The sequence below is a fragment of the Symphalangus syndactylus genome, chromosome 12 (genome assembly GCF_028878055.3).
Source record: "Symphalangus syndactylus isolate Jambi chromosome 12, NHGRI_mSymSyn1-v2.1_pri, whole genome shotgun sequence".
In the NCBI taxonomy this organism is placed as follows: domain Eukaryota; kingdom Metazoa; phylum Chordata; class Mammalia; order Primates; family Hylobatidae; genus Symphalangus; species Symphalangus syndactylus.
Genome location: NC_072441.2, coordinates 79,057,402 through 79,072,584, shown reverse-complemented (window position 1 = coordinate 79,072,584; position 15,183 = coordinate 79,057,402). Strand labels below are relative to the sequence as shown.

Genomic DNA, 15,183 nt, shown 5'->3' with positions numbered 1-15,183 from the left:
CAAAGTGCTAGGATTACAGGCGTGAGCCACCATGCCTGACCTGTCGTTTCTTAAAACAGCTTTTGTTCTGAGGGATTGATAATTTACAAAGGATGTGAAGTTCCCAGGAAATAGGGGGAAGGGAATTACATTATCTGCTTGTTCTCTGTGTGCCTTGTTAGTTCTGTTTCATGCTTGCTTTGCATGAGAAGGTTGGCAAACCTTATTTTAACTGCTGAGACTTAAGCATCACTAAATCTGAATACCACATTCTTCAGCAGCACACTTGGTATCCACATCACTCTCCCTGCTACCAAATGACCAGATGTGACCACCTGGATGGGGCTTCTCTTTCTTTCCATGCAGGGAAAATCACAGTGAAATTGAACGGCGGCGACGGAACAAGATGACAGCCTACATCACAGAACTGTCAGATATGGTACCCACCTGTAGTGCCCTGGCTCGAAAACCAGACAAGCTAACCATCTTACGCATGGCAGTTTCTCACATGAAGTCCTTGCGGGGAACTGGCAACACATCCACTGATGGCTCCTATAAGCCATCTTTCCTCACTGATCAGGTCTCTGGAACTTACAGTTCTGAGAGAGTCTAGAATCTGGGTGAATCTTTTGAAAGTTTTCGTTTTTTGGACAAGAATTCAGCTTTTCAGGAAGAAGTCAGACAATGGGAAAATGAATTTCAGTCCTTGGCTATAACGTTAATTAGCATTGGGACAATGAGAAGTAGAGAAGAGTTGTGAAAACTATTTAATAAACTAATAAGTATTAATATTTGAGAACTTGACTCATGAATATAGCATATAGGATGGAAGAAAAACAGTGGAGTCACAGAGGAAATGACTATGTCCATGGAACCAATTTTCTTTCTTGCCTTTAGGGTTATAGAAGATGGAAGAAATCTATTTCTTATCCCTGAAGCAGCTTCTAGTTTTAGTAATAGAATGAATCTGTCCCTCCTTTGGTGATAGAAGAACTGAGAGTCTAATTGTTGCTTAGGGATGTGCTCTGTTACATGTGATCACTATGAAAAAAAGAGAGAAGGCATAAACATTTTCTGCCTTTCAGGAACTTCATCTGAATATAAGTATGTGAGTGGCAGGATATCACAGAAAATGACAGGAAAATGCATAAAGAGAGGAATTGTATTTTTTAATTAGTAATTTTATGTGGGACTAGACATACTGAAGGGACGGCTAAAGTGAATAGAATGGCTAGACTTGAGTGAGGATGATTAGGGAAGACTTCTGAGGGTAAGGAAGCCATGTTCTATTTTGGTTATTAAAATAACATGATCATTGCAGAAAAATTTGGAAAATGTAGGAGGTATAAGGAAGAAAAAAATTTACTTCAGTATCAATCAAGTATGCCCTTAATGCCACCAATTTAATCAAATGATTAGAAAGGAGAGAATATAGTTTGAGAAAATGGAATAAGAATTTTCCAAATAAGATGTCCTACTTAAAACTACATACTTTATGGCTATATACATTGAAATAGTTAATATGCTCTAACAGTACATGTGCAGGTATTCAACAGACTCCAGTTACGCACCTTTTGTGGGCAAACCAGGTGTGTTGTGCTGTGAGAAATAGAAAGAGTGGTAAGACAAATGGTTTTCTGGTAGAAACAGACATGTAAATAAATAAACATAGAACTAGTTCTACAATAGAAGTGCTGTAATGAATCCTGTAGAAATGCAGATATGGAAAATGAGTTGGGGAGTAGTGTTGTAGTGTTGTGGATTTTGGGAAGCACTTGAGCAAAAACCAAGAAATGTGGAATAATTGGGTTATGCAAAGAAAGTCAAGTGGTTTAGCATGTTTTTGGTAGATAATAGGAAGGTAGGTTGGGATCTAATGATGGAATGTTTAGGTGTTAAAGAATTTAGATTTTAATTTTTATGCAGTGGGGAGACAAAAAATGTATTAGCGGATCTAGTAGCATTTTAAGGATTGATTGAAAGCAGGGCAACTACTTAATTAGTTTTGGCAAAAGATGACTAGGACAGTGACAAAGCATTGGAAAGTAGAATTGATAAAACTGAATTATCACTGGAATGTGAGAGAATAGTTAGATTTTGAGGCTTCAAGTTTGGGAGGATGCTGTTAAGAATATTGGAAGAGCACGGCAGGTTTTTTTTTTTAAGAGGGAAATAATCATTCAGATTTTGGGATGTTGATGTTGAGTTGCTGGTAGAATATTTATAAATGTTTTACAGATACTTGAAATTCAAGTCTGCTGAAAGCTCAGGAAAAAACATTAGGTCTAGGGCTATAGACTTGGGTATTATTTCGTAGTGGGGAAGAGTGAATATGATTTCCCAGGAAGAAAGTATGGTATTAATAAAGAAGACTTAAGATGAACTTTGGAAATGTCTACATTTAAGACTTTAACAAAGGAAAGGAAGTCTGAAACAGAAGAGGAAGCAAAAATTGGAGTACAGTCTCATAGAAGAAGGTAGGGAAAAATAAAATTTAAAGGATAAGATGGACAACATTGTCAACATTCTGCAGAGAGGTTGAATAAAGTGATGAAGACCCAGGAAAAGGGACTTGAATTGGTAATTAGGAGGACATTAGTAACCTTAAAAATATATGTATGCTGTTCCTGGCAGAACAAAAACCAAACCAAACAGAAAAACAGTAGTTTAGGGTGAGATTGAAGTGAGATTGAGAAATAATTGAAAGGTTAAAGGATAAAGCCAGTGAATATAACATTATTCTTAGTATAAGCTTGCTGCTGAAAAGGAGAGATGAGGTGGGTCAAATTGAGGGAAGATTTATCTAGAATTGAGAAAACTTGATCATTTTTATAGGCCTGAAGGGAAAGAGAGAAAGTGGGAATATTTGTCAAGCAAGATCCTAAAAAGAGACCAGAGAGGATGGAATTAAGAAGTCAATTATTGTTCATGGTAAGCCTTTTTTTTTTGAGACAGGGTCTCTTGCTCTGTCACTCAGGCTGGAGTGCGGTGCTATGATCTCGGCTCACTGCAACCTCTGCTTTCCAGGCTCAAGTGATCCTCCCACCTCAGCCTCCCGAGTAGCTGGGACTACAGGCATGTGCCACCACACCTGGCTAGTTTTGTTTTTGTTTTTGTTTTGTTTTGTTTGTTTGTAAAGATGGAGTTTCGCCCTGTTGCCTAGGCTGGTCTTGAACTCCTGGACTCAAGTGACCCTCCCACTTTGACCTCCCAAAGTGCTGGGATTACCGGCGGGAGCTGCTGTGCCTAGCCCAAGCCTTTTTATTCTTCTTGAATCCTGAGATAGAGAGGAAAAGGTGGATAGTGACATAGAGAAAGTGAGGAAACATGTATTAGAAAAAACTTTCTTATCGATGAACTACATTTAGTGTGGAAACCTGTGGCTGTGGATCAGGTGTGAGCCAGCACTTACTTATGGAGAGATGCATTTGGCCTGAAGTGTCTTACTTCTTCCTGTGAATAGAAATACTTGTTTTTTCAGAGTTCAATATTAACTTCTATTTCTTTTCCTTGGGCAGGAACTGAAACATTTGATCTTGGAGGCAGCAGATGGCTTTCTGTTTATTGTCTCATGTGAGACAGGCAGGGTGGTGTATGTCTCTGACTCCGTGACTCCTGTTTTGAACCAGCCACAGTCCGAATGGTTTGGCAGCACACTCTATGATCAGGTGCACCCAGATGATGTGGATAAACTTCGTGAGCAGCTTTCCACCTCAGAAAATGCCCTGACAGGTGAGAGTTATGTGTATGGGAAATGAATGAGAAGTCCTTTCTTGTTTTTTTCCTGAGGCTTAAGAGATGTTTTAGCTGTTAAATTGGTTTGTTGACTCTGGCAAGGCTTCAAGAATTTTCTCCTTTAGTGAATATAGTCAGTTCTTTTTATCCATATGAGATTATCTACTTTGTGGCTCATCCTTAGAAAATATTTCATTGGTGATAATATTTTACATTTATCTTAATATAAGTGTAAATGGAACAGTAAAAGCCAAACCTACAATACTTTTTTTTTTTCCGTTCTAAAAGAATTGTCCATGCTTTTATCTCTTTTGTATGGATAATTATCAGGTATTTTTTCTACCTCCTGGTGCTTGGCTTTGTGCTAGGTTCAATGATAACAGCTTTTTATTCTATAGATATGGTTATTGGTCAGTGTATAAGGTGTTTTCTGTTGTTGTTGTTGTTGTTTGTGTCTGTACTGTTGTTCTTTTTTTCTCCCCTATTTTATTATGTTCAGTCTTTTGGCCAGAGTTTGGCTAGAGGAAACAAGTCATATCTATTCTTGAGCAACTCTAGAAAAAATTTAAAGTGGAAGCAGATAAAAACTGGTAGTTAAAATGCAAGAAATTTCAATATACTCATATTAGTGTTGTTCTTTAGTTTTCCTCCTTTTCTCCCCCCCAAAAAAAGAGACAGGGTCTCTCTCTTGCCTAGGCCGGAGTACAGTGGCGCATCATAGCTTACTGTAATCTTGAACTCTTCTGGGCTCAAGTGATCTACCTGCTTACAGCTTCTTGAGTAGCTAGGAGTAGGTCATATCACCACACTTGGCCAATTTTTAAATTTTTTGTAGAGACCGGTTCTGTCTGTTGCCCAGACTGGTCTCAAACTCCTGGCCTTCAGCATTCTTCCCATCTTGGCTTCTCAAAGTGCTGGGATTACCGGCATGAGCCACCACACTTGACCAGTTTTCCCCTCCTTTATGTTTTTATGATTTCATTTTTCTAGTTCTTCCTTTTCCCCAAAAGTTGTTCTTCATTTCTGTATAATAAAGAAGATAAACAGATCTATATGTTTCTATAACATATAAAATTACTTGGTTTTTTTTCTTTTAAAAATTTTTTATTTTTATTCTTTTTTTTTTTGAGACAAGGTCTTGCTTTATTGCTGAGGCTAGAGTACAGTGACTCTTCACAGGCACAGTCATAGCACACTACAGCCTCAAACTCCTGCCCTCAAGCAGTCCTCCTGCCTCAGCCTCCTGATTAGCTGGGACTACAGAAAAGTACTTGTTTTTCAACCAATGACATTTACTCTGTATGTATATCTCTATGTGTATATAGATAATCAGGCATGAGAATATGGCCTTACCTCTTGTTTTCTACTACTACTTTCCACTCCGACTTTTCCTTGCACAATGTTATTTTTAGTGCTGCCTTTGAACTTAAGAGTGAGATTCGTTGATGATAATTGAAGTATTTTAGGCTTGAAAAAAAATTCATCTCCTGCTTGGTCAGTTCTGTTATAAGCAAGGAGATTAATGGCATGAATAGGATGCTTACTTATCTTTGCCTTCAGTATCTCTCCCCCTCTTCCTCACACACAAAAATGCACTCCAGACTGCTCTTCACATCCTCCTTCAGGGCGTATCCTGGATCTAAAGACTGGAACAGTGAAAAAGGAAGGTCAGCAGTCTTCCATGAGAATGTGTATGGGCTCAAGGAGATCGTTTATTTGCCGAATGAGGTGAGTTTCAAGCTGAGGATTGTGATTTGGTATAGGAAGGATCAAGAGCTGAGAGTTTTATTTCTGTCAGAGTTAAGTTGGATTAGCTCCAGTGGATTAAATTTAACTCTCCATACCTAGATGGATTGTAACACAGAATAAAGTATTTGGTGAGGGAACTAACGTTTCTGAACTTGTCAGACACTATAATAGGTGCTTTATATCTGTCATCTTATTTTATCCTCACAATTGCCCTGTGGTGTAAGATTGATGGTTACCATTTTGCAGATGGAAAAACAGATATAAAGAAATGAACTTGGCCAGGTGCAGTGGCTCAAGCCTGTAATCCCAGCACTTTAGGAGGCTGAGGCGGGTGGATCACCTGAGGTCAGGAGTTTGAGACCAGCCTGGCCAACATGGTGAAACCCCATCTCTCCTGAAAAAAAAAACAAAAAAACAAAATTAGACGGGCGTGGTGGCGTGCGCCCGTAATCCCAGCCACTCGGAGGCTGAGGCAGGACAATCGCTTGAACCCAGGAAGTGGAGGTTGCAGTGAGCCGAGATCGTGCCATTGCACTCCAGCCTAGGCAAAAAGAGTGAAACTCTGTCTCAAAAAAAGAAAAAGAAAAAGAAATAAATTTCCCACTGTTACATACTGTTTGATACAGGATTTTGTTTTAATTCATAGTAGTCTGACTAGAAAACCTCTAGTTTTTCCCCGTTACAACACAAGGCAATATCCATTTACTCAGACCATTTCTTCTTTTTTTTTTTTCTGGTTAGAAATTTGAGACTTCCACATGGCAGGCCGGGCGCGGTGGCTCACGCTTGTAATCCCAGTACTTTGGGAGGCCGAGGCGGGCGGATCACGAGGTCAGGAGATCGAGACCACGGTGAAACCCCGTCTCTACTACAAAATACAAAAAAAAAAAAAAAAAAAAAGAAATTTGAGACTTCCTATGCCTTTCAGTTAGTGTTTAGTGTTTATAAATTATATACTGTACATTTCAGGATTCTGTAGAAAATATGGCGGTCCTTTCTATACAGGTACAAAAGGCATCTCAGGGTCACAAAGTTCAGGCTATATAATGGAAATTGACTACATTGTACCGAGAGGATGGTTGCTAGAAATTACAGGTAGGATATTAAAGGTTTGCTTGGAGAGGCACAAAATTGAACATTATGTGGTTTAGTGATTTATTTTTATTTTTATTTATTTATTTTTTTGAGACAAGAGTCTTGCTCTGTTGCCCAGGCTGGAGTGCAGTGGCATGATCTTGGGTCACTACAACCTCTACCTCCTGGGTTCAAGCGAGTCTCATGCCTCAGTTTCCTGAGTAGCTGGATTGCAGGCACATGCCACCACAGCTGGCTAATTTTTGTATTTTTAGTAGAAACAGTGTTTCACCATGTTGGCCAGGCTGGCCTCAAACTCTTGACCTCAAGTGATTCTCCTGCGTCAGCCTCCCAAAGTGCTGAGATTACAGGCCTGAACCACTGCAACCAGCGTGTAATTTAGAGTAGCTTCTAGACCCAGACTGCTGGATTTTGTTTTAATCCATATTCTATGGATTTGAATTCTAGCTTTGATGCTGTCTTCTGAAACCTTGGATGATTACTTGACTACATTGTGCTTTGATTTCATCATCTCACATTGGTGATAATGTTAATACTGACTTTATAAAGTTGTTATGAAGATTAGATGAATTAATATATGTAAAGATATTTAGAACAGAGCATGACACATATTAACCCTATGTAAGTTTTATTTTTATTTTAAAGAATAGGGAGAGGGAAAGTAGCATTGGCAGGAGTATCCCAATATGTGGACATGGCTAATGCAAAGACATAGGCAAGAGCAAGATAATAATGAACTGTAGCAATTACATTAAGTTGTGGTTAATGTAGAGCAGCAGTAAGCAAACCACAGCCCTTTATTTGTAAATAAAGTTTTATTGGAACATAGCCATGCCCATATTTTTACATATTATCTATGGCTATTTTCATGCTATAATGCTAGAGTTGACTAGTTGCAACAGACTTTCTGGCCCACAAAGCTGAAAATATTTACTATCTGGTCCTTTACAGAAAAAGCTTGCCAACTCTTGATGTTGAGAATATTTGCATATGAAGAACATATGGAACATTTTGACTTCAATTCTAAAAGTTCTAGAAGTACTAAACTTGACCTATCTTTATCCTTCATTATTAGTAGCATTACCAATTTTCTATGTCTAGTTGTATCCAGAGCCTGTTATTCTGCTGTTACTATGGAAAGTTCTTTGATAGTGGAGTCTGATTGCTTTTAATCTCTTTGTTCCTTGAAACAGGTGTGGCAGTAGCGCTGTGGACCCAGTTTCTGTGAATAGGCTGAGCTTTGTAAGGAACAGATGCAGGTGAGATCCTAAGTGGTGAAAACCAAAGGGATGGCCAAATACCTGTAGAGATCATCACATTTTTACCTGTCTTACTGTAGTCGTTCCTTCAGCAGCCCTCACTTGCCTCCCTTACCTCCCACTTACATCCCTTACCTCCCACTTACTTTTTTTCTGGCAATATTTTCCTAAACTTCTTAAACTTCTCTTGAAAATCCTGTTTAAGGAAGTTGCTATGCTATTTTACCTACTTTCCTCCTACTGCATACCTTTTGGTTACTTTACTTTGGCAAGGGTAAAAATGTGGTAGTCATTTTTGGGTGGGAAAGATGATTATCCTGTTTTCTAAACTCCTAAGAGCCTAAACTTAAAAGTACTAAGCCAGCATTGCCCTTTGAGTTTTACGGGTAGATTTTTTTTTTTTTTTTTCAAACTCCTGTAACTCTTCTAGGAATGGACTTGGCTCTGTAAAGGATGGGGAACCTCACTTCGTGGTGGTCCACTGCACAGGCTACATCAAAGCCTGGCCCCCAGCAGGTAAGAAAGTGAAATAGTAAATATGTCCCCTTGGTAAAGTTGGTTTCTCACAGAGTCCGTGAAAGCTAGTATTTATTATATACCTGGTATATGAAATGTACTTTTGTGTAAAATGAAAGAAAATAGGAGAAGAAAATGTACAACCCTTCCCTTCCATTATTGAGCTTTTATTCCAGTTGAGGAGATAGATAACTCAGGCTGGAAAATGATTCAGTATTGGCTGTGTCACAGAATGTGGTTTTTAAATGCACAAATTTATACTGAACATATGTATTCTAAGCATTTGTTGCAAAGAAACATAGACATTGAATGCAGTTAATTTGAGAAAGATTTCTAAAGTAGGATCAAGACTTTGAGGGAAAAGGAGAAAATGCCTTTATTGTAATAACTTATCAAGAGGATATTCTCTGCAAAGGCTTTAAATCAAGCTTTGAGCAGATTAGCTTTACTAGAACTTGAGGTCAAACAAGGAATGTGAGAAAGGTGATTGGGTTGCAGGGATCAACGTTTTAAGTTGGCTTGTCAGAGTTTCCAAATCTTAGCAATTTTATTACTTCCCTGCTGCCTGGGTATTATTGGAAAGTAGGGGTTTTGGGGAGACAGAAACTAAGAGAAAAGAGAAGCAAGGTGATGTGTTTTGGAAAGAGGTTAAACTTTGGACGTGGAAAAACCGGGATATGATTCCTGTCATTGTTACTTATTAGTGGCATCACCTAGTGTAAGTTGTTTGACCTTTATAAAGCTCAGTTTTCTCATCTGTAATTCGGAGTTAGTACATCCTGTATAGGGTTTTTGTGAGGATTAGATTTAATTTAAGGAAAGCGTCCAGCCCAGTGCCTGGCATATGGCAGGTAACCCAATAAAAGTATTTAATGTAATTTTAAAAAATTTAACTGAAGTAGTAATGACATTTGAACTACTTAGTCTATATACTATATAAACCACACATTTAAAGTATGTGATCTTTCATACCTCTATGTTGCATCAAGGAATACTATTTTTCTGGATAAAAAGAATATAACTACGCAAAAAACAGGGGAGAAATGCAGTCTTCTTCCCTTTCTGTGTAAAACATTGGTTTTTCTCTTTTCCAAGGGACATGAATAACTATTGATGGTTGGTATAACTTCATTTTGGGTTGCTTGCTTTAAAAGTTACAGATTAGGCAAAGCATAAATTTTCTGCCTATAACATGGTCATAGAATAGATGTCTTCATATGTGCCTTATTTGGCCAGCACAGTTTTTTAGAATACTCTGGGTAGGACTTGTATTTTCCAGTTTACTATAATTAACATGGGTAAAATGTAGGAATATATATGTAAATACTGAAAACAATGACTGGCATATATGGTAAATTTTATATAATTGTTTATTTTTATTCTTATTTACCATTCTCTGTTGCTTTATGCTTAGCCTCTTCATAACTAGATGTATTTTGTTTTGTTTTGCTTTTTGGTTTTTTTTTGAGAGGGAGTCTCACTCTGTCTGTCACCCAGGCTGGAGTGCAGTAGCGCGATCTCAGCTCACTGCATCCTCCGCCCCCTGGGTTCAAGTGATTCTCTCACCTCAGCCTCCCAAGTAGCTGGGATTACAGGTGCATGCCACCACGCCTGGCTAATTTTTGTATTTTTAGTAGAGATGGGGTTTCACTGTGTCGGCCAGGCTGGTCCTCAAGTGATCTGCCACTTTGGCTTCCCAAAGTGTTGGGATTACAGGCGTCAGCCACGGTGCCTGACCCATAAATAGGTCTATTTTGAATCTTTACTTGTCTGAGTTTTGAAGGCATTTGAGTTTGAGGTCCCTGTTAAACCTTTTAACCTCACCTTTCTGAAGGTGTTTCCCTCCCAGATGATGACCCAGAGGCTGGCCAGGGAAGCAAGTTTTGCCTAGTGGCCATTGGCAGATTGCAGGCAAGTATGAATTTTCCACATCTATATATCCCCTTTTAATTAGAACAGATCTTCAGGACTCATTCCTGTTAATTTTCTTTTACTTTCTGAATACAAATGAAGAATTCCATAAAACTCTAAAAATTTGAAGGAATATGGCATTTATAGTGACCATTGCTATTCTTGGATTTAAGTAGAAGTTGAAAAGTATGAGAGGAGGGAGATCTTTTTCCCCTTGTCTTAATTTTAGCTTTACTATGCTTAAGTTTCTATTTCCAGTTAATTTCCTTTGCCCCTATACAAAAGAAGAAAGATCCTTTTCATTTTTTCATTACCTGACTAACAAAAGAAAAGTGGAATTATTTTTATTTTTTCATAAGTATAGATAAGTTTCTTGGTTACTTGTACCATATCAACCTGAGTAATGAGCTCAGCCTAGCCAGATGAAAGTATGTGGATTTTAGATTGAATAAACTTTATTCTTACTTTACTAACTTGGTAAAGTGTAAATGTATGGGAGTAGAGCTAGACCTTATGCCTTGTCTGATTATGATTGTCATTTTTTTTTCCTTTTTGGATAAAATGTGAAAGTTTAGAAAGTCCTAAAACTGGGAATCTTATGTCTATGCAAAAGACCATGAGGAGATAGGAAATACATCTGTAAATAATGGTGTCATTTTACCTCATTTTTATCTCTTCACTCTCAGGTAACTAGTTCTCCCAGCTGTACAGACATGAGTAATGTTTGTCAACCAACAGAGTTCATCTCCCGACACAACATTGAGGGGATCTTCACTTTTGTGGATCACCGCTGTGTGGCTACTGTTGGCTACCAGCCACAGGTGAGGAGCTGGAGCTCCATTAGGCCTCCATTTTCCTTTGGCTATGTTGACATTATGTAATCATGTAGTTCCTAAGAGAGCGAAAACATATCAACCTCAGTTGAGAAAAAGAGATCATCAGATTCTGTTAGTACCTAACATTATTTTCAGCTTCTTATTAGTACTGTCATCTCATGTAGAGAAATATGGCTTGTCAAACCAGGTGGGAGCAGCAGGTACAAACATGTATTTATTTTTTGTTACTGATATTAATACAGATAATGATTCAAAGGTACTCATATTAATTAGTTATACCAGTATAGCCACATTTAGATAATTCATGTAATTACCTAAATGAATAATGGCCCATAAAACATGCAGATTTAGCACCAGTTATTATAATTTACTAGTGCAACAGACCAGTTAGCCATCTCTGAATTGACGCATCATATAAACTTTTAAAACTGTTGTGGGTCGGAAGGACTTCTGGCTGTGGCTATGTGAAAGAGGTTGGTGAAAAAGAGTTCTTGAAAACAAAGAACAAAGAGAATTTACACTACCTGATTCAACACTAACTGTAAAGCTATTACCAAGACATTGTGGTGTTCGTGTAAAGATAGATACATAGATCAGTAGACCAGAATAAGGCCTATTCTTACACTTGTCAACTAATTTTCATCAAAGATGACAAGACAATTCAATGGATAAAATAAATATTTCTAACAAATGGAACAATTGGATATCTGTATGCAAAAAAAAAAAAAGAAACAAAAAAAACCACACCCAAAAATGAAAACATAGATCTTACCTCATACAATTTACAAAAATCAGCTTAGAGGCCTAAATGTGTAAGAGCTAAAGTTACAAATAAACTGCTAGGAGAAAATCTTTGTGATTTTGAGTTAGGCAAAAGATTTCTTACATGACACTAAAAGCATGATTCACAGACGAAAAAAATGGTAAATTGGATTTAATTGTAATTAAAATTTGCCTTTTTAAAGGATATTATTAAGAAAATGAAAAGACCAGACATAAATGGAGAGAAAATAGTTACAAATCATATATCTGAGAGAGGATTTGTACCAGGAATATATAAACAACTTATTAAGACAAACAGCTGGTAAAAAAGAGCACAAGACTTGACATTTGACCGAAGAATAAATATGCATTTATGCACATGAAAAGATGCTCAACATCTTTTTACCATTAGGAAAGTGCAAATTAAAATCACAATGAGATACCACTATATACCCACTAGAATGGCTGTAATCAAAAAGTATTGGTGAAAATGTGTAGAAGCTGGAAGGAACCCTCATACGTTGCTGATAGACATGTAAAATGGTATAGCTACTAGCTTTGCAAAAGCATTTTGGCAGTTTCCTACAAAGTTAAACATACTCTTATCCTATAATCTAGCAATTTTATTCCTATCTACCTAAGAGAAATGAAAACATGTTCACACATAGATTTGTACACAGTTCATATCTGTATTATTCATAATAGCCAAAAAAATGAAAACTATTTAAACATCCATTAACATTTTGTAAATGAATACACAACTGTGATGTATCCATGTTAGAATACTGCTGAGCATAAAAAGGAATAAACTCCTGATAATGCAACCATGTAGATGAACTTCAAAAATACCATGCTCAGTGAAAGAAGCCAGACCCAAAAGACCACATATTGTGTTGTTTTATTTATATGAAATTTGTAGAAACAGCAGAACTAGAGAGGCAGAAAGCAGATTTGTGGTTGGCTGGGGAGGGGAGTGGGAGCAGAGATTGACTGCAGATGGCACAGGGAACTTTTTGGGGCAGTGAACATGTTCTGAAACTGGATTGTGGTAATCATTGCACAACTGTATAAATTTAGTAGAAATCATCAACTCATGCACTTAGAATGGCTGAATTATTAATGTAAATTATATCTAAAATTTATAATCTCATTAAAATAAATGTATAATATTCTGAAAAAGAAAAATGTTTAAGAAGCCAGCTCCTTAACAGATTCTGTCTTTTTTTAGTAGATTTCATCTTTTGTTTATTGTCTTTTTTTTTCCTCCTCCTCACTTAACTATAATCTTAGGATTAAAACAGAAGAAATAAAATCCAGGTCCCCAGCTGATGGACCAGGCCAGTTAGATGACCATAAAATTATATATATTGGCTGGGCATGGTGGTTCACACCTGTAATCCCAGCGCTTTGGGAGGCCGAGGCAGGTGGATCACTTGAGGTCAGGAGTTCGAGACCAGTCTGACCAACATGGTGAAACCCCGTCTCTACTAAAAAAAATACAGAATTAGCCAGGCGTGGTAGCACACCCCTGTAATCCCAGCTACTTGGGAGGTTGAGGCAGGAAAATTGCTTGAACTCAGGAGGTAGAGGTTGCAGTGAGCCAAGATCGCACCATCGTACTCCAGCCTAGGCAACGAGCGAAACTCCGTCTTAAAAAAAAAAAAAAAAAAAAGTATATATCTTACTCTTCTTTCTCTATTCTAGGAACTCTTAGGAAAGAATATTGTAGAATTCTGTCATCCTGAAGACCAGCAGCTTCTAAGAGACAGCTTCCAACAGGTAACTTTTTTCCTGGTTTGGTTCTGAATAAATATTTATCATATTCACTCCATAAATATTGACTACTGATTAACTGAACACTGTGGCAGGCACTACTGTTTTATGTTCTTTAGTAGTTAATCTGCATTTTTAAGGAATAGAAAAGGACTAATACTTTGAAATTATGGATAATGCCCAAAGTATTTCTGTTTGGCTTTGGCTATTTACTGTCTTGTATTCAATTAACTGTATCCAAGGAGCTGTCTTTAAGGTATTTAAACTATTGGGCCAGGCATGGTGGCTCATGTGTCCAACCTCTGTAGATGCTGTGAAAACAGATGTTCTCGTCTGGGTGCAGTGGCTCACACCTGTAATCCCAGCACTTTGGGAGGCCAGGGCAGGCGGATTATTTGAGGTCAGGAGTTTGAGACCAGCCTAGCCAACATGGTGAAAACCCGTTTCTAGTAAAAATACAAAAATTAGCTGGGCGTGGTGGTGCACACCTGTAGTCCCCAGCTACTCAGGAGGCTGAGGCAGGAGAATCACTTGAACCCAGGAGGCGAGGTTGCAGTGAGCCAAGATCGCACCACTGCACTCCAGCCTGGCGACAGAGTGAGACTCCATCTCAAAAGAAAAAAAAAAGAAAAAAAGAAAAAAAAAGTTCTCAGGTTTCAGGGGGAAGAATAGGATTGAAGAGCAATATGTAAGCTATATGCTGTGTCCTTAAACTTACCAAATTTCTGGTATAGACTTGTAAAGCTAGGTCAGAGTATCTTTAATGGATTTCCCAAGGGAAGTAGGGAAACAGTCTTTTCCTTCCTGGAAATAAGTATTATTCCTATTTGACTAGAATAGTATTAGGTTGGTGCAAAAGAAATTGTGGTTTTTGCCATTTTTTTTTAATGGCAAAAAATGCAGTTACTTTTGCAGCAACCTAATAAGAAAGCTTGAGTCTCTGGCCAGGCTCAGTGGCTCACGCCCGTAATCCCAGCACTTTGGGAGGCCAAGGCAGACAGATCACGAGGTCAGGAGATCGAGACCATCCTGGCCAACATGGTGAAACCCCGTCTATGCTAAAAATACAAAAATTAGCTGGGCGTGGTGGCGTGTGCCTGTAATCTCAGCTACTTGGGAGGCTGAGGCAGGAGAATTCGCTTGAACCAGGGAGTCGGAGGTTGTAGTGAGCCAAGATTGCGCCACTACACTCTAGCCTGGCAACAGAGCGAGACTCCATCTCAAAAAAAAAAAAAAAAAAAGGCTGGGCGCGGTGGCTCACGCCTGTAATCCCAGCACTTTGGGAGGCTGAGGCGGGCGGATCACAAGGTCAGGAGATCGAGACCATCCTGGCTAACATGATGAAACCCTGTCTCTACTAAAAATACAAAAAATTAGCTGGGCGTGGTGGCACACGCCTGTAGTCCCAGCCACTCGGGAGGCTGAGGCAGGAGAATCGCTTGAAACCAAGAGATGGTGGTTGCAGTGAGCAGAAATTGTGCCAGTGCACTCCAGCCTGGGTGACAGAGGGAGACTCCATCTCAAAAAAAAAGCTTAAGTCTCTGAAAGGAAGCATGAGAAATATGCTT

At 38.4% G+C, this 15,183-nt stretch overlaps 1 protein-coding gene across 24 annotated transcripts in view; it reads left to right on the top strand.

Annotated features, from left to right (window-relative positions):
- ARNT (aryl hydrocarbon receptor nuclear translocator) overlaps positions 1–15,183 on the top strand; it is a 61,864-nt gene that overhangs the window by 35,121 nt on the left and 11,560 nt on the right. For 13 of the 24 annotated variants that reach the window (XM_063626040.1, XM_063626035.1, XM_063626044.1 and 10 more), the window contains 8 exons: positions 346–559; positions 3,498–3,711; positions 5,340–5,442; positions 7,752–7,817; positions 8,248–8,333; positions 10,168–10,244; positions 10,931–11,065; positions 13,547–13,621. In XM_063626040.1, the coding sequence (XP_063482110.1) occupies positions 346–559; positions 3,498–3,711; positions 5,340–5,442; positions 7,752–7,817; positions 8,248–8,333; positions 10,168–10,244; positions 10,931–11,065; positions 13,547–13,621 (970 nt within the window). Of the gene's footprint in view, positions 1–345; positions 560–3,497; positions 3,712–5,315; positions 5,443–7,751; positions 7,818–8,247; positions 8,334–10,167; positions 10,245–10,930; positions 11,066–13,546; positions 13,622–15,183 lie in introns of all 24 variants that reach the window. The other 11 variants (XM_063626038.1, XM_063626039.1, XM_063626033.1 and 8 more) reach the window with 3 other exon arrangements.